The sequence below is a fragment of the Nomascus leucogenys genome, chromosome 2, assembly GCF_006542625.1.
Source record: "Nomascus leucogenys isolate Asia chromosome 2, Asia_NLE_v1, whole genome shotgun sequence".
NCBI lineage: Eukaryota > Metazoa > Chordata > Mammalia > Primates > Hylobatidae > Nomascus > Nomascus leucogenys.
Window position 1 is genome coordinate 5,327,564 of NC_044382.1, and position 26,598 is coordinate 5,354,161.

Genomic DNA, 26,598 nt, shown 5'->3' on the forward strand with positions numbered 1-26,598 from the left:
ATTTGGTCGTTTCCTGAAGCTTTCAAAATCTGGCTCCCTAGAAAACTGCCCCACAAAAAGATTCTTCCTTCAGCCACTTGACATCCAACCATTCTCCAACCAAAGTTAAAACCCACCCAGAGAGAGCTCTGTCATACTATTCCAGCACCACAGTGCCTGCCTCTGGGCCCAACCAGTACTCTCCATGGAAGCCAGGCAGCCCCTTGCCTGGGATACGTTCTCCTGGAGTTTGTCTCAAGATACAACAAGGAAGCAAAAATTATGACCCATGTAAAACAGAGAGGCCTTCTGGGATACCATTCAGGCTTCAGAGAAACGCGTTAACAAAACTCAGACTACAGTCAGATGCCCAGTGTTTACTACTTTATATTCCTTCCAGTGAATGGGTTTATTGTGTTCCTACTCTCTTGGGGTTTTTTTTTAATGCTTTTTTTCTTTTGTATTTCCAGTCAATCCATGAATGGTTTGACTATTGATGTGTGACAGAGAGGAAATGCCCAATTCACAAAGCGTTGTGTTCCAACACTTCCAAAGTTGGTTGTTCGGGGAACTCAGAATATATTTTCTTCCAAGAAACAATATTATACATGATAGGTTTACAGGACAGCACCACAAAATCCTTCTTAACTCATTGTGTTGTTGGGCACTGCACTTTTATGGTATAAATTAGTAGAATATAATTTGGTTATAGTATTGAGAATAAACAAACCCAGGCCGGGCGCGGTGGCTCACGCTTGTAATCCCAGCACTTTGGGAGGCCGAGGCGGGCGGATCACGAAGTCAGGAGATCGAGACCACGGTGAAACTGAAAATACAAAAAATTAGCCGGGCTGGTGGCGGGCGCCTGTAGTCCCAGCTACTCAGAGAGGCTGAGGCAGGAGAATGGCGTGAACCCGGGAGGCGGAGCTTGCAGTGAGCCGAGATTGCGCCACTGCACTCCAGCCTGGGCAACAGAGCGAGAATCCGTCTCAAAAAAAAAAAAAAAGAATAAACAAACCCAAATATTGAAGATATAATCTCCTTTCTCCTGAATTATATTTAATGAAATAACCAGTTTAATGAAAAAAAGATAAAAGCAAAGATAGAGGCTTTTTTTTTTTTTTTGAGACAGGGTCTTGCTCTGTCACCCAGGCTGGAGTACAGTGGTGCAATCATAGCTCACTGCAGCCTCAACCTCCTGGACTCAAGCCATTCTCCCAGAACTTCAGTCTCCCGAGTAGCTGGGATTACAAGCACATACCATGACGTCCGGCTAATGTTTGTATTTTCTGTAGAGATGGGGTCTTGCCATGTTGCCCGTTGGTCTCGAATTCCCGGGCTCAAGCGATCTACCCACCTCAGCCTCCCAAAGTGCTGGGAGATGGAGGCTTTTTAGGGAGAGACCCCTGCTTGCAAGACAATTTGGGAGGCCTGATAGCAGCAGTTTGTTATTTTTTTCTGTCCGGTTTCACCTTGATACCTTTTTTCATTTTCCTTCATACAGGTATGATGCACAGGAGCCAGGATTAGGGTAAATTTGAGGCTCACAAAGGAAAACAGCAAAGGATAGGGGAGCAAGAGGGAAAATAAGTGTAAAAGAGATCTCTTTGATGGGGGGATTAAGGCATGTTATTGCGAGGAGATTGGCTAAATCTGCATTAATTGATTTGCTAAGAAAAGGAAAGGAAACTGGGGAGAAGGCTGGAGACCCAATATTACAGCCTTCCAGGCAGGCTGAGTCGTGAGGACTGTGTAGCCAGACAGTTCCCCCTCTGACCATAAGGTGGTGCCATCAGCCCAGACAGTCGGCCCCAAGGGGGCGGGGCGTGCAGTGGGCGGAGCTCCCCACGTGTAAGCCGTGTTCTCCACTCAGGTTCCGGAACTCAGAAAGCCTGGACCAGACAGCACGTGTCAACTTGCACATCACTGACTCAGCACCCACGAACTGTGCCCATCCGCTAAAGCCCCTTCGGCTCACACTCGAGCAAGAACATGTCTGTCTTGCTGGACATCAAGACGCACGTGAAGATGCCAACTAATTCCTTCCCATTCCTCTCCTCTTTCTCCACAATGGCAGCCCTGGGCCCCTGGGCATTTCCTAATTCCTAAAGAGAACCTAGTCTAAAGCGCCCTACAGTCTCATCCTTAAATACCGTCAGATCTTCCGTGAGGAGCGCAGATTTTTCACAAGGGGCCCAGCCTTGACAACATGCCCTGGCCGACTTCCCCAGTCTGATGTCCCACTTTCACACCTAACTGAGCAACCCCTAATCCTAATACAAATCCCACCGGATCCTCTCCATGCATTTAGCCCTGCTGGTCCTCCCACCTCCCATGCCCACTTTTTTCCTTGCCTCCACTTGTCACTATCCTCCCCCATCCTTCATGGTCTAACCCAAATATCCCTCCCCCAAAACCTGCCACTCAGTGTTGACCGCATGTAACTAGCAAAGTGGATTTAGACAGGAAAACATGGGCTCCAGGCGTCAACCACAGAAGGCCCTGGATGACACGAGGTAGGTCATGTCTGCCTCTTCGTGGCTGTGTGTGCATTAAATTGAGGAGGAGGGCCCATCCAGACAGGTGCTGCTGAACCTCAGGGCAGCAGCAGCTGGTCCATCCAAGGGACCTCCCAGGCCTCAGTTCCCATCTAGGGAGGGCCCTAGGTCTGGAGGGACACCAAAGGCATGAGTGTGGTGTGTGGTGCGGTGTCTGTTCTCAAGTCATGTTAGCTATATAATAGTAATAATGATTATTATTACTGTCCCCTGCCCCACCCTCATCAGCCACAGTCTGCCAAACTTGGCCTCAGTTATAGAGCTGAAGGAATCAGCCAGAAAGGGGGGGAATCAATCACAACAAAGTCACCAGTCTGAGCCCCCATCCCACTTCTACCCCTGCGGCCTAGACTAGCAGTTCCAGCAAACTGCCTAGTGATTCTGCAAGGGAATTTTCATAGCTCTGGAGGGTCCGACTCAGATGGGCATTCTTATCTGGATGCTTTGGACTTGGCTAAGTGGCCCACAGATAAACCCTGAAGAACTAGTGACTGTGCTTACAACACCTCCAATTCCAGCTGCTATGTGTTCTTTTGGTTCTAAAGGGGCAGTTGGCTCCGGTGGAAACCACGAATGTCCGTTGGAAGGCAGGAGCAAACAGCCTCAGGACGAACTTTGAAACTATGTAGGTCCTCTGAGGGCAGCCCCAGGGGCCCCATGGTAGCAAAAGGTAGGCCTAGCCAAAGGCTGGGCAAAGCAGGAGCAGGGAGAAATCCACCCGCCTGGCCATCGCTCCAGGTATCCTGGGAGGCCTCTGCCCAGCACACTAAGTGTCTGCGTCTGGCAAAAGAGGGCTTGCTCCTGCCCCGTGTAGCTCTCTCCTATTTCTGCTTCGCAAAAAGAAAAAACAGGTGACCAGATGCCTTCTTAATGTCAATATTGCTCATGTTCTCACCTACAAAAGAGGCCACATAGAAAGAAAGTCTACCCAGCTATACCCAAAAGCACGAGTGGGACCAAATGGCCACTTGTTCTCAGGAAATTCAGAGCCTTAAAGAGTTAGTTAGGAGAGGCCAGAATGCCGCTGTGTTGTTTGTTTGTTCGCTTTGTTTTTAAGGATCTACAGGAGGTAGTTTTCCATAAACTAATAAAGGAAGCTAAGTTAACTATGCAAACAAAAGCAGGGTGGGCAATGTGAACTGGCCGTTTTAATGTATTTGTACCCGCACATCCTTGCACAAAAGATCCGAGGCTGCGCGGAGTAATTGCTATTAGAATAGTGGGCATGGTCCCCACCGCCGCAGGTTCGGACCTTCAAAGTGACAATTTATGGATGTTCCCTGGCGCTCCAGCCCAGGGGAAGCCCACTCTGAAGACGCCCTCCCCACCCCCTCCTCTCCTTCCTTCCGACTCAGGAGAGCTCGACACGCCGGACAGCTGCGGCCAGCGGTGGTCATCCTGGCCCCCCGCTTCCGCCTTCCCCACGCCCGCGTGCAGCCGGCACACGGGAAAGGAAAGCTTTGGAAGTCAAGCGCCAGCCGAAAGATAACCTGCCCGCGTGTCTCCTCACCCCCTCCCCCAGCCGTGTCACATGGCGGCCCCAACCAGGCGGGCAGTGCGCCCCGCCGCGGAGACCCAGGGCTGCGTCGCCTGGGCAGTGGGTGATGAAACTTCCCAGGCGCATTACCGCAGAGGGCGCGGGCGGGGCGCGGGGCGGGGGTGGGGGATCGAGAGCTGGTACCCGGGCTCACCTGTTCTCCAGGAGGAGGGTGGGGACGGGGGGAGGGGCGAGTGCGCGCCAACGCCGGGTGAGTGTTCGGGGGCGCTCGGTCGCGGCGCTCGTGTCCCCGCCCTCCCCCAGCCCTGCGAGCCCCCCGAGCTGCGCCGTGGGGTGACGGGACCGAGAGCAGTTCCTGTCCCCGGCCCCGGCGCGGGGGAGACGTGAGCGTGCACACGTACACACACAGCAGGGGAAGAGGCGCTCCAAGCGGCGCCCAACTTTCTCCTTCCCTCCGCGGGCCGGGTCAGAAAGTAGCCGGGGGCTATCCCGACCCGGCGGTTCTTGGGGAGGGGGCCGAACAAGAAAAGGGAGGAAATGGAGATAATTGCCCCGGATTTAGCTTTTTTGTCTTTGTTTTTGTTCTCACCACTTCCATCGGATGACTGGAGAGTAAAAGGGAACCCGGAGCGGGGTGGCGAGCAGCGCTTTGAGAAAATGCAGGAGTGTGTTTGGAGACGCGTAAAGTTGCCTTTCAAGCTCTGGCCTCCGGGCACGCGATGCTCCGCGGCGGGCTGACTCAGGGCTGCCTTGGGCCTCCCTGCCACCCTCCTGGAAATGATGCAAGTCCTGACTGTCACCTGGATCCCTGCAGCCCAGTCTGGAATGCGTCTGGATTAGGGGAAACGACACTCCAGGTGTTGCACGGCCCACCAAAGCGGGAAGATAAGGCAGTTGCTCAGACCAAATACTGTATCTAGTGCTTCTGCTCCTATCTTCAATCGTGGGGTTCTTTTTAATGCAAAGTGTCACAAGGCCAGGAATTCCCATGTGTGCTCAGTTGGCCCACAGCATCAATGTGCCTAGGAAACTGCTTCAATCTATCAAGTCCTCTGGGCTGGGAATCTCATTGAATTCCAAACGGCGGAAAGAGGAAACTTTCCCAACCCGATGCGGGTGTGACGCGAGCCAGGGACCCCAGGGACACTGTCCCAGAGCAGACCGTCCCCCTTTAACAGCAACTGGAGCTTTATATTCTACAGTCCTTTCGACCATTGCCCTGGAGCACCCGCACACGCGCACGCATCTCCGGCCGCGCTCACACACACTCATACACACGCACGCAAACGCGTGGCCGCCGCCAGGTCGGCAACTTTGTCCAGCGCTCCCAGCGGCGCTCGGCTTCCTCCTGTAGTAGTTGAGCGCAGGCCCCGCCTCCCGGCCGTGTTGTCAAAAGGGCCGGGGTCTCGGATTGGTCCAGCCGCCGGGACAACACCTGCTCGACTCCTTCATTCAAGTGACACCAGAGCTTCCAGGGATATTTGAGGCACCATCCCTGCCATTGCCGGGCACTCGCGGCGCTGCTAACGGCTTGGTCACATGCTCTCCGGAGAGCTACGGGAGGGCGCTGGGTAACCTCTATCCGAGCTGCGGCCGCGAGGAGGAGGGAAAAGGCGAGCAAAAAGGAAGAGTGGGAGGAGGAGGGGAAGCGGCGAAGGAGGAAGAGGAGGAGGAGGAGGAGGAGGAGGGGAGCACAAAGGATCCAGGTCTCCCGGCGGGAGGTTAATACCAAGAACCATGTGTGCCGAGCGGCTGGGCCAGTTCATGACCCTGGCTTTGGTGTTGGCCACCTTTGACCCGGCGCGGGGGACCGACGCCACCAACCCACCCGAGGGTCCCCAAGACAGGAGCTCCCAGCAGAAAGGCCGCCTGTCCCTGCAGAATACAGGTAAGTGCATGTGCCCCCGCAGCCGGGAGCTACTGGGAGAGGACACCGTGCACCCACGCGGCGCGCCCCAGGCGTTTCGCCGGGAGCCAGGCGCCCACCCAGGGCCACGCAAACTCTTGGGATGGCACGGGACGTGCAATGGGAAGCGCGAGGCAAGGCGAGGTCCGCGCCGGGCTCCGAGGGCCCGGAATCTGCACGTGCTAGCAGGGTGATGAAATGGCTGGGGCAGGACTTGTTGCTGTCCTCCCCAGGGTCGAGGGGAAATGAAGCAGCGTCTGACGCTGCCAGCGCCAGCCCCCGCCCCCGAGTCCCGGGTCCGGTGCAAAGCGCGCTTCATCCCGGCCGGCATGCGGGAGGCACAGAGGGTCCCCGGAGCTGGGCTGCGCCCTGCGCCCGGAGAACTTCTCTTCCCGGCCTGCCGGCCTCAGTAAGAGTGCCGCGTCTTTCCCCCTCCTCAAAAGATGCCCGACATCCCAGAACTTTGCCGGCGAGACAGATGGCATTGCGAACTTTCCCCCTGGGGGCACTGCTTTCGGAAGGGAGCGTGGGGGCAGCGCAAAGCGTACCTCCGCGGTGCTGCCGCCATCCCCAGCTCCTGGCCAGGTCAGCAAGCCAAGAAATGGTGACACGACCCGAACCGTGCGCCTCCTCTGCTCGACCGGCTCTTGGCTCACCAGCAAGCTGCAAAGCAGAGCCAGGCGTGCAGGGCACGGGGCTGGCCCTTTTCCCAGCTCGGAAAGAGAAAGAAAATCTGCCTACAGCTCCTTCGCTCCACGACCCCTCCCCCGACTTTGGGCGGCCGTGTGAACGCGGCAGTGGCGGCGTGCGTGCGCTCACCGCACGAGCTGGAATGCACGAGTGCCCATTAGGGACGCCCCAAGTGAGTGAATCGCGGCCCTGTGCGGTCCTGCCCCGGCGGCGCGTGGGATCTTACGGATCCTCTCACCTCCACATGCTGGGGCCGGCACCCCCACCACCCCGAGACCCTCGCCCACCCTCCCCCTCCTCTGGCGCTTCCTCTGAGAATTGAACCTGATTCTCGGTGGTTGGTGACCCTCAACAATACACGCCCCTCATTCTCTGGCTAGATTTAATCTGATGCGGATTATCTGCTCCGACCCCGCCCTTCTTCCAAAATATACTTTTCTGATGTAATTTTGTGGTTGATTTAAATCAGAGACTTGGGTAGTGGGAAGGGAGGGAAGAAGCTTTGCACGCTGCAGCCTGACAGTTAACTCCCTCCGTCTGCCCTTTCCGAGAGAGGACTGGGGGCCACATTCGGTGAAGAGCTGCAAGCTTCCTCCCGGGCTGCGGGAATTCTAGGGGGTTGGGTGATACCTCACCCCGATCCCTAATTAAAAGGAGCCTGCAACCTCTGATAGCGGCGTTTCTGAAGGCTCGCCCCCATCTGACTCCACTCCTAAGCCTGCTCGCCAACCGCAGCTTCCCTAGCTGGTATTTTAATGCGAAAGGCTGGGAGGCACTGCCTTAATAGGAATTTTGTTTTGATTTTTAGGTGTTGAATCATAAAGCTGAATTGAAACTGCTTTTTAGATGCCGTCATTTGAGGGTCAGGAAGCAAATGGCTGTGATTTAATAGCAGCAACTTCTACAGATCAAGTAGAGAAGGGTACTTCATTGATGAAGTAGTCTTCGACTCAAAATTTTATTTTTGTCTGTGGGTTTAAAAAGTGGAAATATATTTTGCTCACAACTAAGTATTCCCACAAATACTTTAATAAAATGGAAAGGATGAAAAGGAGGAATGCTCAGACCAGCCTTCTGGTTGTAATTTTTGTAATTTTTCGGCTCTTTTCTACAAATATTTACAAATAGAGAGATTTTTCATGAGTAGATTAAAGGATGAAATTTTGTTTCCCAGGCTTTTTAGGTCCTGAAACAGTCATTACTAACTCTTTTTTCCTCCTTAAATTTTCCTTTAGTTGTTAATTAACTTTTACTTCAAATGACCTCTCTGCATTGCCCAGCATGGGTTAGAGTTTTGTATATATTTGTATGTGATTTTCCTTTTAGCGGAGATCCAGCACTGTTTGGTCAACGCTGGCGATGTGGGGTGTGGCGTGTTTGAATGTTTCGAGAACAACTCTTGTGAGATTCGGGGCTTACATGGGATTTGCATGACTTTTCTGCACAACGCTGGAAAATTTGATGCCCAGGTAAAAATCCATCCAGAGCACGAAGAACGTTTGGGGTGAGCGTACATGATCAAAATGTTCATTGGAAAGCCTTGTTAACCAACTTCCTTTGCTGTTCCTTGTGGTGTGTTTTAGTGCTTGCAAGCGACAGTCTAGGTATAAAACATTATGCCAGTGCCTCCCTTCTGCACTCATAAGCTGTGTCTACACAGGCAGGGTGGACTGGAGACCAATGTCATAATAAACGATAAACACCTTGTAAGGGGACACGCTGTGTCTGGCCACACAGAACTCAGTCTCCAAAGCCCGTTGCATGAGGGGCAGGGGCAGGAACCCCCAATTATACATTTCAGAAGTCATTTCACCTACTAGGAAAATGAGACACAAAGTATGTAGAAATCCGTCATGTGGTGTGTGTGCAGCCAACCCGAATAACTCAGGACCTCCAAAAGAGCAGACTTCTTTTCCTCCTGAGTAGCAGATCCTTCTCTGCCAAGCTGACAGGTCAAAACCCTGATCGAGTCCTTCAGTTCCACACTTTCCTTTTGCTCTATATAATAAATACAGTCAGGGCCTGACCCACTTCGGTTATCCCAGGGTCCCCAGGGGAACGCAGAGTTGCTGCTCAGGGCAAGGCAGGAACACAACAAGCAACATATGGCTCCAGTGCCAACAACGCAAATAAATTTTTAGATGGCATGTGGCATCAGACTCACCTTTTTCGTGTTCTCCCTGGCCACTTATATGCCCTGTTGAAACGCCCGGTTGCTGTATCTCAGAAACGTCTCTCCTGGTTCGTTGGAGAGCAATGCCAACATTTGGAGGTGGCCATCAGTTTAGGTGAGATTTATGGATGTCACCAGTCCCCATCCACTGACATATAGTAGTGAGCCTGACAAAGCAGTGCCTGGGAACAAGGAGGGGAGGCAAAGACGGGGCCGGCAGCCTAAACTGCAGAGGATGTGCGGTGGCCAGAGGGGAAACTGAAACCAGGGAAGGAAAGAGGTAGAACTTTGAACTCCTTGAGGCTCCCTAATAAAGCATCACTCTGGATTAACGGGAATTAGGAAACGTAATAGGAAATCCGGAGGAAAGACGTGTATTTAAGGGCAATCCCACAGGATGTCAGGGAAGAATACCAAGAACAGATTGCCACAGCCCTCGCATAAATTCATCTTCCTCTTTTTTTTTCTCAACCAACAGGAATATGTTCTCAAGTTAGAGGCATCCCTTTCAAGTCGACGCTCAGCACATAACTGCTTAATAAACGGGCACACCCTGCCCTCCATTCTGTTTGGCTCTGGCTGGAGAGTCAAAAGAGAGGGGGCCACGGGGAGGGTGCGCGGGCCGCATGGTTTTTCAGAGATCAGACGCTATCTGTAGACATTTCTATGGCTGCTAAAGAGAGAACCAAAATAAATGTGCTGGCTGGCTTCCCACTTCCAACCTAAACCCATTTACTTTCTCAACTCAGTGACTTCCGGGCCTGTCTAAAAACAGAGGGGTGACCTCTCCGACGACAGCTAGTTTCTATAGTAATGGGGGGTGCGGGGACTCCTGGGTAGGCATCCCACAATGCCTCCGGGCTGCGGGAGGTTGATAAGGGAGCAGCACCGAGCTCGCCTCCACACCCCCAACAGCTGTCTCCTTTCTAGGATAAGCACAATCAAACGGGGTTGCCAGGAAAGAGAACTGCAGGCCAGATGTATGCCTGGCTGCCTTCGCCCCTCGGAGGCAGGGAGTGTGGGGGAGGGGCCGCCAGTGCGGCAGTTCAGACTCCAGATGCTGCCAGGCAGGGTGCCAGGCCGGCCTTTTAGAGGCAATAATCCGAACAGTTTAAAGGAGTAGAGTCATTTTCAAAAAGGAAAAGAACGCTCTTCCTGGTAGGGTAGGAGGAGACAAGGGTATGGATTTGGGGCGTGGGAGGCACGGAGGCAGAAAGGGAGGTACAATCAGCAGTCAATCTTGGTGTCGCCCCTGGAATCAAGGGAAAAAGGAAATGTGTGCGATTTGGACATGCAGGCACCTTCCACTTGGGGAAAACTGCTTGTGAGAACCGTGAGGGATTTATGGATTTGTGTCTGGCCAAATTCCCTTTGTGTTTCAGAAAAATTGCCACCACATAACCAACACAGGACTACCTGAGGGACACATAGCCACGGAAGCCCCCGTTGGAGGGAAACTCACAGAGTAGCTGGGGAGGAAGGAGGGAGATGTGTTAGTCTCCAGAATGAACATCTCTTGTTGCCAAGTGCTGGGGGTGTCATGTCACTCTGGACGTGCCTCCGGATGTGGCATTGCCTGTCACCTGGGAGGACGTCCGTCTCTGGTGGGGCCTTGGGGTTCTGATGTCAGAAATATCCTGTGTAAGCCCAAGAAGGGCTGAAATGTCCAAACATGTAACGAGGTCTTCTGCTTTCTGCCCCTCTCTCCCTTCCCCGGCCTGTGTGTTCTCAGGGCAAGTCGTTCATCAAAGACGCCTTGAAATGTAAGGCCCACGCTCTGCGGCACAGGTTCAGCTGCATAAGCCGGAAGTGCCCGGCCATCAGGGAAATGGTGTTCCAGTTGCAGCGGGAATGCTACCTCAAGCACGACCTGTGCGCGGCTGCCCAGGAGAACACCCGGGTGATAGTGGAGATGATCCATTTCAAGGACTTGCTGCTGCACGAGTGAGTACTGCCCCGCAGAGGGCCTGGGGTGGAGGGGCCACCCAGCAAGGACGGCAATGTGTATGGGAGGAGAGCCGCGTTGCTTCTAGAGGCTGAATGCCTGTCAAACGGAGAAGGCTTCCATTTACTTCAGAAAGCTACACTGACTCTCCTAAAAGGCCCCTTTCCTGCTGGCTTTTAGGAAAAGAGAGAATTCCCTCATCAGTCTCAAAATCACAAGCAACAGAAATGGGAAATCGTTTTACTAAGAATGAAATGTGTCGATTCAGTAATACTCTTCATCTTCCCCTTGGCCAAGAACCCACTAGCTCTCGGAATATTCTGAGTAGCTGTAGAGGTGTCCTTACAGACAGCAGATTGCTAATAACATTTGTTGAATATTTACTAAGCACCAGGCACTGGGCTAAGGGCTCCTTGTGAATTTTTCACTTGATCCTCACAACAGCCCTTGTCACCTCCATTTGACAGATGAGAAAACTGAGACTCACTAAGGCAGAGCTCACACAGCTAGTGACAGGCAAAGCCAGGCTTGGGACCTGGCTCCAGTCTGCTGAGCAGTCTGGCTCCAGAACCGATACTCTTAAATCCCGAAAACAGAGCTATAGATGCTTTTCCTGCCTCCTTAACTTTCCTTTGCCTTAGAAGGTTCAGTTCACCTTCTCTAATACATTAGTGCCCTCTCAGAGAAAATGCAAAACAAATGCCAAAAACTTTGATCAGCTAAACACTTTTATGCCAAAACAAGGAAATGTGAACTTACTTATTTCAAGACTTGAAATTCAATGATAAATTCAGGATGCATCATTCCTTACAAAATATTTCAGCTATAGGATCCTAAATTTTGCAGCATGGTAAAGCATGTTGGTACACAATTGTTCCTAACATGAGGCAGGGCCAGGAGCCCCTGAAGATTTTATTTTTAATATTGACAATGGCTCTTTCCTAAGAGACACAGGGCAGAAAGAAACCAGTAGCCAACCAGTTCAGTACAAGTCATTACCAGTTTGATGGCACTGTTGGTCTCTCCACGGTGACTCATTGAGCCAAATCGGTATACTTTTATGAACTCTTGATCCTCAGTTTGTGCCACAACCTTCTTCCAGTTATGTCCCTACCACACCAACACCATTTAGATGACAAAGAACAGCAACCACCTCTTGTCTCTTTCCACTTGGTTATAAGGTCATAGGCATCTTGCAACACCCTTGGTACAGTGTTAGAATCATACAACTCATGGCAAAACTCTGCAGGAAGCTCTTGCCAAAAGCAAAATAATATTGCATTTTCCTTGAATTAGGCTAATGCCTTACAAAATATTTTTTATTCTTCAAATATTTTTAATGGAACAATAGCAGCCACAGCATCATAAACAACAATGATAGCTGTCTTTTTTTTATTTTTTTATTTCTTTTTTTTAATGGGCTAGGCCCTTGGCCAGGGCCTTTACATGGGTTATCTCATTTATCTTTCCCAAAGATGCTACAAGATAGAAATTACTATGCCCAAGAGAAGGAAAGTGAAGCTAAGAGATTAGAGAACTCGCACGGAGGTTTGATTCCTGCTTTTAAGCTTCGGAATTGCTGGTATACATGACTGAAGCCAGTCATCAGAAAGAGACTTCAAACCTGCCCCCAGCCTATTATCTCCCTGCTAGACCTGAAAGGGCTCACAGCTCCCCACATGTGGTAGAGGCTTCTTGTCCTTTTATCAAATGTGTCCCCATTACACAAGGAGAACACTCTAAAATTCCCTTCCTTCAGGTGCCTCTGGAAGAGACAAATGCCCCATGGCTAAGAAATGCCATGAGCTACACTCACCTCCAGGCCTGTCCCCCATTAGAGAGAGCTTGCTGGCCTCAGGAATGGGTGGGTGATGGGGCCCATTCCTAGTTTATAATGCTATAATGCATGCCTTGAGCACAGGGATTCTATCTTTCTTGGAGAAAAGTATTCTTTGGGAAAACTGAAGGTTGGAAGTCCCGCCCCCTCCCCTTAATTTAAGAAGAAGGTAAAGCCCTCTGGCGTTCTAGTGTCTCCTTCTTGGGGATGTGGCTCTTGGGTCCATGGTCTCCTCACACCATTCAGAATGAGCCTATGACCTCCCACCCCAGCCTGCTCTGGAAATGCAGGCAGCCCATAGAAGAAGCCTGGTCACATGCTGTTCCTCTTGCTTCCCCCTAAGTCAGCATCTCTAGGCAGGGGTCTCACCTAACTCCAGCTTCCCAAAAACCCCCATTACCTTTCCTTCTGAAGCCATGATGTGGCAGTGCATCGACTTGTACTTCTAGCTGAACTGCCTGTTTTTTAGGTTTTTTTTTTCCAACCATCTTAACTGATTAAAGTATCCTATCAGTCCCCAAATATCAAGAAGGCCATTTCCAAATGTGTGGCATTGGTCAAAAAAAAAAAAAAAAGAGAGAACTGAATTTGCTTTTCACTTTAGAGATGAGGAAATCACAGTCACCCCAGAATCTGCACCACCCCCATTCTTCAACCCAACCCCCATCCACACCAGAACACTCACCCCCAGTTAATGCTGCTCTTTTCAAGCTCTTCCTCTCTGCTCCCCTCATCCCTTCCTGCCCGCCCCACTTTCTGCACAGCATCTGTCTCCCCCTAGCTGCAGCTGGCCTGGCTTGACCCCCACTCACCATGTCGCTGGGTGCTGGCAGGCTCCAGGCACATCCCCCTCCAAGTATTTTTTAAAATCCTTTAGCCTTGCTGACACCCAGTTGAACGAGCTGGACTTTGTCATTAGACACGGGCTGAGCTTGCAGCCTCAGAAGGCACCAGGCCAGCTCGGAACACGGCTTAGATTAACTTGGTTCGGCACACACACCCCTCCCCGCAGTTCACAGCTTCCTCCTGGAGAGAGAGAGGGCCAAGGGCAGAGGAGAGCATGGGCTCATCCAGCCTTCTGGGATCCGGATCCGCCTTGGGCTTCTGGGGGCTCATCTGGCGGACAGAATGCCCTGGCCGGGAAGGCAAAAGAGAGACAGTCTGTATATTCCCAAGACAGCCCTCCCCTTACTCTGGGGAAAGGAGCTTGAAGACAGCATCCAGTTAGTATCTCAGAAAGACAGACACTCACCCCTGCAGTGTGCCCATCTAGCCCTGGTGCCACGGCGGGCACAGTCAGGTGCTAAAATCCTGTTGCTGCTTTAGCAGACACACTCAGTGAACTTAAGCTCCGGAGGCAGTTTCTAGTTTTCAAAAAATAGAAGGAAACAAGCACGCATGGAGCCTTTCCCTCATACTGTCTCCTGCATGCCCACCTGCCCACCTCAGGGCAGTCCGAGGAGACAGGGTTAGGTTGTCTTGCGCTGTCAGGGGCCTGCCTTAGAGGGTTTAAAGCCCTTTGCCCAGCGGCCATGCACAGACTTGCTGACTCCAAAGTCATCAGGCAGGCCCTAAACAGCAGCTTGATCTCTCTCAGCCAGAGCATTCCTCCTCTCTGCTCTGCTCTCAGCCCTGGGCCCTGAAGCCCAGAAGCTTCCAAAAGCCACCTTCTCCCTGCTATTCTCAGTTTTTACATCCATGAGGTGAGGACAGTTCACTCAATTCCAACTTGAGGACTAATTAATAAAAATGCAGTAAACTACTTCACACATCTCAAAACACAGTCTGCTCTTTCCACATAGCAACAACTGCCAACTTGCAAAGAAAAGGCTCCACGGGCTGTAACACAGCCTCTCTGGTGGCCCAGACTTAGGGAGGACAAATCAGGTTGCTCCGTGTTATGAATGACCTCACATTCTAGGGTGACTTCCCTGCTCAAGGTGATGGCCCAAAGCTGCAATGCTTGTGGTCAGATAGATCAGAAACTTTGTCAGAGAGGACTGCCTAGGAATGTCAGTTAGCCATGTGAAACATCCTATACCTCCCTTGGGGGGTTTTAAAGGCCAGTGAGAGGTTAAAATAAAAGCTCAGTGAGTGGCCCATGAGAGCTCATTGCTGGGGACACTCCTCACCAGATGTGCCCGTAAATATAAAAAGCAGATGCTCCTGCCTTCTGCACACCTTGTCCACCCCCTGGAGTAAATTATTCCAGCAGTTTTCCTAAAGAACAACTGGCTCTGCCCTCCAGAACTAGGCGAGTTCATTGCACAGCGAGCTGTCTCTCAGTCCAAACACAGGGGCCCCTGACTGCCAGCCTTCAACTCCAAATCTAAGGAAGCCCAGACTGGAAGAATAAAGATGCTTAGATGGCCACACCTACTCCCCAGCCTCTGCTACTGAGAGAGGGAATCACTGCATGCACGGGCAATGACGTCCCAGGGAGGTGGTCTTCCTCCCTCCCACTTCAGCTCTTCCATACTCCTCCAAATGCAGAGGAAATGCATCCAATAACTTCCAAAAACACCCTTCTTCATCATGAGCCTAAACCCGGCACAAACACAAACGTGGGGAAAATGGTTTCTTGGGAGCTTCTCATAGAGGGCACATGGTCCTAAACCTTCATGGTTTCCTAGTCCCTACCAAAAAGAATCCTCTGTTTGGGAGTCTTTGTAAGGCCCTGCACCATTTGCCTAATTACGATTCCACTGGACCGCAGAGCCATCTCCACTCTAGCTGAAACTCACCTAGTTAGTGTAGCCGAAAGGCACCCAGAGCTCTCCTGCCATTATTCACGCAGCCACCTAGATTTCTCACCTTCCCCAGAGGGTCTTCCTTTTAGGGTCCTAAGCGCTTACCCTATGCACCTGTGAGCCTGGGACACAGTGGCCACCCAGTAAGTGTTGGTTGAGGCCAGTACTCCATAGACTATGAGAAAAGGCTTGAAGTCATTTGAGAGAGATCTGCCACCGAACCCAAGACAAGCACTGGCCATGCCTCCTTCCCAGCACTGCCCCTGCCCTCTGTGGTCCATTCCGGACTTGCTCCATTCCCAGCCTCTCTCTCTCTCTCTCTCTCCCTCTCTCTCTCTCTTTGCTTTCAATCTTTAGACCCTACGTGGACCTCGTGAACTTGCTGCTGACCTGTGGGGAGGAGGTGAAGGAGGCCATCACCCACAGCGTGCAGGTTCAGTGTGAGCAGAACTGGGGAAGCCTGTGCTCCATCCTGAGCTTCTGCACCTCGGCCATCCAGAGGCCTCCCACGGCGCCCCCCGAGCGCCAGCCCCAGGTGGACAGAACCAAGCTCTCCAGGGCCCACCACGGGGAAGCAGGACATCACCTCCCAGAGCCCAGCAGTAGGGAGACTGGCCGAGGTGCCAAGGGTGAGCGAGGTAGCAAGAGCCACCCAAACGCCCATGCCCGGGGCAGAGTCGGGGACCTTGGGGCTCAGGGACCTTCCGGAAGCAGCGAGTGGGAGGACGAACAGTCTGAGTATTCTGATATCCGGAGGTGAAATGAAAAGCCTGGCCACGCAATCTTTCCTCCACGCCGTCCATTTTCTTATCTATGGACATTCCAAAACATTTACCGTTAGAGAGGGGAGATGTCACACGCAGGATTCTGTGGGGACTGTGGACTTCATTGAGGTGTGTGTTCGCGGAACGGACAGGTGAGATGGAGACCCCTGGGGCCGTGGGGTCTCAGGGGTGCCTGGTGAATTCTGCACTTACACGTACTCAAGGGAGCGCGCCCGCGTTATCCTTGTACCTTTGTCTTCTTTCCATCTGTGGAGCCAGTGGGTGTCGGACGCTCTGTTGTGGGGGAAGTGAACCAGGGAGGGGCAGGGTAAGGCAGGGCCCCCAGAGCTGGGCCACACAGTGGGTGCTGGGCCCCGCCCCGAAGCTTCTGGTGCAGCAGCCTCTGGTGCTGTCTCCGCGGAAGTCAGGGCGGCTGGATTCCAGGACAGGAGTGAATGTAAGAATAAATATCGCTTAGAATGCAGGAGAAGGGTGGAGAGGAGGCAGGGGCCGAGGGGGTACTTGGTGCCAAACTGAAATTCAGTTTCTTGTGTGGGACCTTGCGGTTCAGAGCTCTTGGCGAGGGTGGAGGGAGGAGTGTCATTTCTATGTGTAATTTCTGAGCCATTGTTCTGTCTGGGCTTGGGGGGACACTGTCCAAGGGAGTGGCCCCTATGAGTTTATATTTTAACCACTGCTTCAAATCTCGATTTCACTTTTTTATTTATCCAGTTATATCTACATATCTGTCGTCTAAATAAATGGCTTTCAAACAAAGCAACTGGGTCATTAAAACCAGCTCAAAGGGGGTTTTAAAAAAAAAACCAGCCTATCCTTTGAGGCTGATTTTTCTTTTTTTTAAGTTCTATTTTAAAAGCTATCAAACAGTGACACAGCCGTACATCTGACTGCCTGACATGGACTCCTGCCCACTTGGGGGAAACCTTATACCCAGAGGAAAATATACCCATGGGGAGTACATTTGACAAATTTCCCTTAGGATTTCGTTATCTCACCTCGACCCTCAGCCGAGATTGGTAAAGCCGCGTCCTGGTGATTCCAGGAGGCCCAGCTGGAAACCTGGCTTCTCCGTGTGAGAGGATGGGAAAGGAAAGAAGAGAATGAAGACTGCTTAGTAATTCCCATCAGGAAATGCTGACCTTTTACATAAAATCAAGGAGACTGCTGAAAATCTCTAAGGGACAGGATTTTCCAGATCCTAATTGGAAATTTAGCAATAAGGAGAGGAGTCCAAGGGGACAAATAAAGGCAGAGAGAAGAGACAGAACTAAAAATATGAGGAAAGGAGAGTGAGGATTTTCATTAAAAGTCTCAGCAGTGGGTTTCTTGGGGTATTTAAAACTATCACCGAAATAGGCCTTTTCTTCCTGATTGGCCTATCCTTTCTCAAGCAGGAGCTGGTATGGTAGGGAGTGGCCGGGTGTTCTGGGCTGGGCTCTTCTGGAGTAGGGGTCGGCAAACATTGTCTGCAAAGGGCCAGATAGTGAATCCAGAACTTGCAGTTTGGCGAGCCATGAGGTCTCTGTCGAAACTACTCAACTCTGCCGTCCTAGCACAAAAGCAGCCATAGACAACACACAAACGAGAGGGCTTGGCTCCCTTCCAGGAAGATTTATTTAACAGGCCCCCAGCTGAATTTCACTCACAGGACACAGTTTACTGATCTCTGTTCTAGTGAGTGGGTCAAAAAGCATATGCATCCTTATCCGTCAACTCGTCAGCTCTTCCTCAAGGCGACCTGAGGCCAGACACCAAGAAACCAAGCGTATCTGCTCTAAAATGACTTGTTTCTGGGGAATGCCTTCAACCAAAACACAGCTAGTATTTCTATGCCCCAAATCCAATCCCAGTCTTTCATGATCCATGCCGGCGGGTGGCGGGGGAGGGAAATCATTGGTTGGGGGAGGGGAGGAAACCCCACCCCCAACCCCCAACACCGGGCCCCCGGGCACCCAGCAAGATCTGGGGCTGCAGAGAACAGAAGAGCTGGTGCACTTAATCCAGCTCTGCCCTTGGGGGGAGGAGGACCTCTGTGTCAGGCTCTGCCATGGGAACGAGTGTAAACCGTGGCTGTCTCCTGCAGTGAGCCACCGCGGCAGGCACATTGACTGTTTTACTGACATCACTCAAAAGCTAAAGCAATAACATTCTCCTGCGTTGCTGAGTCAGCTGTTCATTTGTCCGCCAGCTCCTGGACTGGATGTGTGAAAGGCATCACTTTTCCATTTTCCTCTGTGTAAATGTTTTATGTGTTCGCCTACTGATGTCCCATTCGTTGCTTCTATTGTAAATATTTGTCATTTGTATTTATTATCGCTGTGTTTTCCCCCTAAGGCATAAAATGGCTTACTATGTTCATTTGAACCCATTTACTGATCTCTGTTGTATATTTTTCATGCCACTGCTTTGTTTTCTTCTCAGAAGTCAGGTAGATAGCATTTCAATCCCCTCCCTAATGTTATTGGAAGCATACAATAGTATTTATTGCTCAGGGTCTTCTGCTCAAAACTGAGGAAGGTCCAAATTCCTGCAAGCATTGATTGAGACATTTGCACAATCTAAAATGTAAGCAAAGTAGTCATTAAAAATACACCCTCTACTTGGGCTTTATACTGCCTACAAATTTACTCGTGAGCCTTCCTTTGAGGAAGGATGTGGATCTCCAAATAAAGATTTAGTGTTTATTTTGAGCTCTGCATCTTAACAAGATGATCTGAACACCTCTCCTTTGTATCAATAAATAGCCCTTTTATTCTGAAATGAGAGGACCAAGTATAGTAAAATGCTGACATCTAAAACTAAATAAATAGAAAACACCAGGCCAGAACTATAGTCATACTCACACAAAGGGAGAAATTTAAACTCGAACCAAGTAAAAGGCTTCACGGAAATAGCATGGAAAAACAATGCTTCCAGTGGCCACTTCCTAAGGAGGAACAACCCCGTCTGATCTCAGAATTGGCACCACGTGAGCTTGCTAAGTGATAGTATCTGTTTCTATTACGGATTTAGGCAACAGGACCTGTACATTGTCACATTGCACTATTTTTCTTCAAGCATTAATAAAAGTTTTTAAATAAATGGCTTCCACTTGAGTAGTGTCATTGTCTGAGAGGGTCATTGATGTCCGGTGCTCAGGGGGACAGCTATGAGCAAGTGGGCTTTTACGTCAAGAGAATCCTATGGATGTCAAGCCTACAGGGAGGGAAGCTAGATGACGAGGACCACCCTAGGCTTCTCCATCAGAGGGACCCTTTCCAAGCCCCTGCCTGAGTCACCCAGACAAGGAGAAGAATAAACTTCATGCAGTTGGCCTGGAAGTGCCACCCCCACACCCCATTAGGAAGGTCCTTAAGGCTCACTCTGGTCTCACCTGTGAGTCTCCCCTGTGGCTTGGCCACCCATTCTCTCAGACTGAGCCTACAGCAGACACCACCAGCTGCACAGCTGAGTGGCCTGCCACATACAGGGTAGCCCGCTGCCTCCTCCCCAGCTCTTGCTCATGACAGCAGAACAGAGCTGGAGCCCCTGGTTTACGTGATCTGTGCCACTGTTGGTGTACCTACTATGTTCCAGGCACCACAGTAGGCATTTTGCATGCATTATTTCATCCTCATTACATCCCACAAATAATAGGTATTATCCTCATTCTACAGGTGAAGAAACTGAGGTACAGACTTGTCCCAAACTGTGTGGCTAGTGAGTGGGGTGGGGTCTGAACTCAAACTCAAATCAGGACTCCTAAGCCCACACACCTTCCCCCACTTCAGGCCTAGAATCTCCACTTTAAGTTTATTTTTAAGTTAAACCAATCAGTGTTATTCCTATTTTACACGAGGCTTGGGGAAAGAATAATTATACTCTTATATTTATAGTTCCAGGCCTCCAAGGAGTTCTGCTTCAAAACAGAAAGGAAAGTTAATGCTCTCACCTTTACTCTCTGCAAAGACTCAAATTTTGGTTCCGATAAGGAAAGCAGGAGAATCGTGGAGCCTCCTCATTTTTCTCTGCATGTGGATAATTTTTTGTAAGGTTCTTCTCATGCACCACTGGGAAAGCATTTGGGGAGCATCTGGCTTTCTTGAAACATGCAGCTGGTGCTTTCCTCACTAAACTCACCCCATCACCTTTCTGAGAAGCCAGGCTCCTCCAAACCCTTCACCAACATTATCACCCTCATCAGGACAGCTGCAGATTCCTGGGGACCCATGATGTGCTCCATGCTTTGCCTGGTGCTTTAGGGATATTATTTCTGAAACCCATTTTAAAGATAAAGAAACTTCATGACATTTAATATGCCTGGAGCCAGTCACAAGGCTAGTGAGCTCTAGAGTCAGCATGCAAATGCACCCCTCCGCCTTGCCTTCTTGCACTCCAAGTGTGAACACATGGGTTAAATGCACCCATATGAGTCCAGAAATTCAGCTGCCTCCCTCTAAGCCCCGAGGTTGTTCCAATCCAACTGTTCTGGAATTATTAGGCTGTGGGAGGAAGAAGTCAGAGAGCTTCCAAATATGCTGGGATTTAAGCAGAGTTTCCAAAGGAAGCTGGATCTATGCACCCCAAAATCTGGACACAGAAAACCAAATTTGTTCTAAAGTCAACAAAAAAGAAAGCCCCCTGCTGAGGAGGGGACAACCCCTGGCCAGAGAACAGTTTTTATGTGAATTATTTTTTGTGGGTGGAGAAGAGAAGAGCAATAGAAGCCTTGGGCTAGGAGTCCTGTGTTGCTGCTTGCATAAGCAGTTCAGTTTTTATCACTCCCCAAAAAGAACAACAAAAAAAGTCACTTCCCAAAGAGTACAGAACAAAAAAAAAAGTCACAAAGCCAACTTAGGCTTATGCATGAAATGGACTCCACACCAAGATGAACCCAGATCTGATGGCACCTTAGAATCTGTAACAACCTTGCCACCGTTGAACATCACCCCTGAGCTAAAACTTGGGAGAAACAAGGAAAGCTCCTACACAGAATTCTCAGAGGCAGGGTATTGTTCACAAGGTAATGAGGAGAATCAGCTGGTTCCGTTTCCCATTCGATAAATTCCAGGAATTTTTATGGTTCTTAAAATTAAGGGGGAATGCATATGTAAAAAAGCAATGGCACACTAAAGAGGACAGGGACCACCTGCTTGTCCCCCAAGATATGAATAATGTTCTGCAAAGGGCCAAGGGCTCCAAAGAGGGCTTTGTTCAGAAAGAATGATCAATCCCTAGAATTCTGTCCCAGATGTTTATTGCTGTTTAACAAAACCACTCCTGAAGCTTAGTAGGTATAAAACAACTATTTTATTTTGCTCATAATTTTATAGGTCAGAAATTTGGAAAGGGTGGTTAGACTCTTCACGTGGTGGTGGCTGGGGCAACTGGGGCTGGAGGATCCACTTCCAAGATGACCTTCTCAAGATAGTGCCTCGGTGCTCCAGGCCTCCTCTCTTCTCCCCTCCCACCTCTCCCACAGTCCCCATTGTGGCGCCTGGTCCCCCAAGGCCTGTCAGAGCATGACCGTCCAGGAGTAGTCTCACTTCTTCCATAGTGACTGGCTTCCCTCGAGACAGGCTGGAGGATCTTACACCATACTCTTCACATCTAAGCTGTTTTCACCCTCGGTACTATAAGAACCACAGGTTCTAAACTCCACGAGGACAGAGGCTACGTCATTTTTTGCACACAGTTGCCTGTATCCCCAGCAGTCCTGCCATTGCTCAGTGTGAGTGAATGAATGAATGAATGAATGAAACCTCTTGTCTAAAATGGTGCCAAAATGTCAAATCAGATGAGTTTCAATTTACTTTAACTTCTAAAGCAAATATATCCTTGCATCCTTGTACAAGGGATCAACATGTCATAGAATCAGTGAGAGGGTGTCAAAATTGAAAATCGCTGGGAAGCCTGTAATTTGGAAGTCAGGAGACATAGACGGGGGTAGCAATCCAGCCACCTACTCATCTTGCACCAGGTAAATCTCTTTGGGGATGAGAAGGAAATATAAATAGTGACTGAAAAAATCAGGACTGGCCCTGAGACCTTGGCAAATCAGTTCAATTTTCTAAGCCTGTTTCCTTAGCTACAAAATAAGGAAACTAACGGCTATCCTACTTTCCTCAGGGGGATGGGGGCAGTTGAAGATAAAATGACTTAAGCTATATAAAAAGTCACAAAGCCTAGGAAATGCTTTGAAGACTATGACATGCCACATAAAGGGTGGTGATTATTTCTCTCGGCCATTTCAGAAGACAGTGGCCTAAAGCCAAGATCACGGATGGGATGAGCTGCCTCATGTTTTTACTCTGTCCTGTCCCTTCTGGGTCAGGCTAAAGGTCTCTAAGGGACCCGACAGAGGGGCCAGCCCCACAGGGTGAGACTTTGCCTGAAGTGGGCATGAGGGGTTGGAGGCTAACTAAGTGGGAGCCCTGAGCGAGTCCCAGCCCCTGCCCCAGCGAGGTGAGTGGACCCTGAGCAGCTCCTGAGCAGCCCCATGACGCTCTCACAGAGCTGACTTCCGCCAGGAGTGCCATGTGGCAAGCTCCACCGGGTAGCACCAAGGCCCATGCCCAGGAGCAGAGGGCCCTTCCTGCCAGGGCTCCCTCTGAAAACCTCGAGGCAAAGGACTCACAGAAAAGCTAATTAATAAACCTCTTTACTGAGAAAGGAAAGCAGAGCCTGATAAAGACAAGGGAGGAAAGAGATTTGGGGCCAGAGCCCACTCTGCTCTGTGCCAAGGTTCCTAAGAGTTTGACATTTGGAAAAGATCCGGCCTGCAGGAGCCAAGGATTCGGGACAGGCTCTTTCTGGCTCCTGGGAGTGTCGAGAAGAGAAGGAGGAGGAGGAGGAAAATGACTCAGCTGAAATGAAGAGAAATGTATTTTTAAAAAGTGAAACGATGAAAGGCACAAAGGAACGAAATGGAGCCCCAGGACAGGGTCCAAATGCCTTCTCAGAGTAAGTGGGGCAAATTTTCAAAAAGCTAGAGAGCTCGCCTGGGTTTCTTAGCCAAGACTAACACCATGAAAATGAAGACAGTCCTCTGGGCTTGCCAGGCCCACCATTCTCAGAAGCCCTCCCCTCCCAGGTCTTTGTTGGGGCTCGTGCCCACCTCTGCAGGAGAAACACTGAAAGCCACCTGGCAGCAGAGACACTTCTCCTCGCTTCCAACTTGGAAAATGCAGGCGAGGTCTGCAGCAAATGAGTTAGGCTGCATTGGGCTCACATTCACCCAGTAAGGCAAGGACAGAAAGGGGGGTCCCATTGCTCCATCGGGTGCATGGGAACTGTCAGGGGGGCAGTGAGGAGAGGGAGATGGAAGGAGCCTCCCTCCCCAGAAGCTGCCACAGCCCCATCTCTTTCAACAGCCAAGGTCAGGTGACCCTGATTGCAAAAGTGTCATTTTGAAATATTCAATGGAGAGCGAGCACAATAATGAGACATGAGAAGAAAGAGAAGCCACTGCCTCCACCACTCAGACCTCCCTTCCCCAGGGTCATTCAGCAAACATCGGCTTCATGCCTTCATGCTGGGCTCCTGCCTCTTCCCTAGCATGCAACGCTATGGAAACTCACATTTCTAGGGAGCCAGCATGGCTGGGAGCACAACGACCAAAGTGGTGGAAGACCCCAGGAAGGGGATCAGTTGGTCAAACTCCCCTGCCCCAAGTGTCTCGAAGCAGGGCCAGGGTAGGAGGCTCCTCACAGCCCTCAGGAGAAAGCAGCCTAGCTGTATTCCCCACATTCCAACAGAAAATAGCAAACCAGCAGAGAGTTCCTGGCCCTCCAGCCCCTGGGTCATCCCAGTGCCTCTAAGGAGGGAAGCCATTCCTGTAACCCCTCCAGATGGTCACCAGCACCTGGTGGGGAGGTCCTCGGCCTCTTAATGGCTGCAGCTGTGCAGAAGGAATGGGGCCGGCTGCCCTCTGAGGCCCCTCCCTGCCAACCTTGAATGTTCTGAGATTCCTTTTCCAACCACCACTTGTCTAAGCAAACATGTTAGGCCAAGAGGGAAGCCAGCTCCATACTTATATTTCTAAGCCTGGAGCCCCAAAAGCTGCTCCCATTAGGGTCCTCTAGGAAGCAGAGGCAGAATTAAACACAGGCGAAATGCCGTGAAAGATAATGCGAAGAACAGGCGTGGGTAGGCAGAGCCTCGGCCCGTGGTGCTTTCTGACAGTTTTGGAGGGACAGAGGGACAGAAGGAGAGCCAGGCAGGACCGCAGTTCAGCCCCACAAGTCCCTGCCAGGATGATGGGGAGCCCCAGAGTGAAGCGTGAGGCCTGTGCTGGACAGATGGAAGCCCTGCTCCAGCACCCCTGCGTGCTCAGTCACTGCTGGGAGCAGCCTGGGAAGAGTGTGGCTCAGCAGGGACACAGTCAGAGGCCCTGACGGTGGGGCAGCTGGAAACTGTGAGCAAATCTCATTCTTCACAGCAGGGAGATCTGAGCAGCACACACCATGGCTACCTGAGGTCAACGCTTTTTTGAAAAAAAAAAAAAAAAAAAAAAAAAAAAAAAAAACCTTTAAACAGAACACTATGCTTAGTTCCTGAGACAGGTCCTACACATGACAAGATCTCTGGCAAGAGGCTTCACAGGGTTGTTGTAAGAAAGAAAAAAGAGAAGGAATGGAACACTCATTTGCACACTGTAGGGTCCATACCTGGGGTGGGGGGGGGGGGGTACAAAATGGTGGCTCATAGGCCAAATAGTGCCTGTAAGTGTGTTTCGACTTACATGTTGATTTTTTTAAACACCAGATTCGTTGCAAGCATGTGCAAGCCACAAAAATCCAAATTTCCAGCATCTTTTCAAGAATGAAAACATCTGCCAATACTGAGCCCACATTCCAGTTCGACACAGTCCCCACCACTCCCTATTGTCTCCTACCCTGTCCACTTCACTCAAGGGCTTCAGCAGCCTGGCCCTTGCAGGCCTCCTGCCCACATTCACAGGTGCATCTAAGCTATTCATGGTCATCCCATTTCTTAGGGGGATATAAAGTAGAACATTCAGGAAACCAAACAAGAGTTCCTGAAAATTAGAATAAGAGAGAAAAAATAAAAAATACAATAAAACAGTTGGAAGATAAATTTGAGAAAATCTCTCAGAAAGAGATGGGCCATGGAAGGAAAATGATAAGAAAGTCAGAGGATCAGTCTAGGAGATTTAACACCCAAGAAGTAAGAACATTAGAATGAAGGAACAGAGAAAATGGTAGAGAGAAAATTATCTAAGAAATAGTACAGAACTGAATGGTAAGAGATTCCAGACGTAAAAGGCCTGCAGAGAACCCAAGGCAGTCAATGAAAAGTTTCCCAACAAGACACATTCTTGTGAAATTTTGAAACTCCTACTGGTAAAGAGAAAAATCCCAAAAGGTTCCCAGAGCAGGGAAAAAGTCACATAAGAAGGATCAAGAATCAGTATGGCATCAGACTTCTCAACAGCAACTTTGGAAGCCCAAAGCCAGAGGCTCGATGATTCAGCCTGCCAAGGGAAAATAATTCTAAACCTAATCAGATCATCAATCAAGTGGGCTACTATCAAGATGTATTTCAGGCATGGAAGGTCTCAAAACATTTCCTTCTCAAATATCCTTTTGCATGGAGCTTCTGGGACTGTGCTCCACCAAAAATGAAGGAGTACACTGGCTAAGACATAATCTGATTCAGGAAGCAGAGATCCAGCCCAGGAAAGAGGGTGGGGTCCCAGAATATGCAGCTGTGCAGTGGTGGAGAGAGCAGCCAGCCCCATCAGGAGGTGGGGACAGGAGGGGCTGCAGGTGATCATCGCATGGTTCTCTCAGATGGCTTGGGGATAAGTCAGTTATGATTAAATTAGGTACAGATAGCAAAGCCAAAAATGAGCAAAAGACTTGAACAGGCATTTCACAAATGAAGATGTTCAAGCAGCCCATAAGCACATGAAGGGGGCCTCAATATCATTAGTCACCAGGAAAATGGAAATTAAGACCACAATGGCAATCACTATCCACCCAGCAGAGTAGATAAAATTAAGAACAACAGACAAGCCCAAGTGTTACAAGTCAGCAAAGCAACTGGAACTCTCATTTGCTGCTGGCGGGGGCATGAATGGTACAACAACTTTGGAAAACTCTTTGGCAGTTCTTTTTATTTTATTTTATTGTTATTTATTTATTTATTTATTTGAGACAGAGTCTTGCTCTGTTGCCCAGGCTGGAGTGCAGTGGTGCAATCTTGACTTACTACAACCTCCACCTCCCAAGTTCAAGCGATTTTCCTGCCTCAGCCTCCTGAGCAGCTGGGATTACAGGTGTGTGCCACCATGCCTGGCTAGTTTTTTTGTATTTTTGGTAGAGACAGGGTTTCACCATGTTGGCCAGGCTGGTCTTGAACTTCTAACTTCAAGTGATCTACCCGCGTCAGCCTCCCAAAGTGCTGGGATTACAGGCATGAGGCACTGCACCCAGCTGGCAGTCTCTTATAGTATTAAACATAGACCCATCAA

General features: G+C 50.2%; 1 protein-coding gene across 1 annotated transcript; it reads left to right on the forward strand.

Moving 5' to 3' along the window:
* Positions 1 to 4,476: 4,476 nt before the first annotated feature.
* STC2 (stanniocalcin 2) lies at positions 4,477 to 19,206 on the forward strand. The gene is made up of 4 exons (XM_003273245.4): positions 4,477 to 5,923; positions 7,958 to 8,100; positions 10,537 to 10,748; positions 15,694 to 19,206. Exons 1-4 carry the CDS (start codon positions 5,773 to 5,775, stop codon positions 16,094 to 16,096), a joined length of 909 nt encoding a protein of 302 aa, XP_003273293.2. The 5' UTR covers positions 4,477 to 5,772; the 3' UTR covers positions 16,097 to 19,206.
* Positions 19,207 to 26,598: the final 7,392 nt, after the last annotated feature.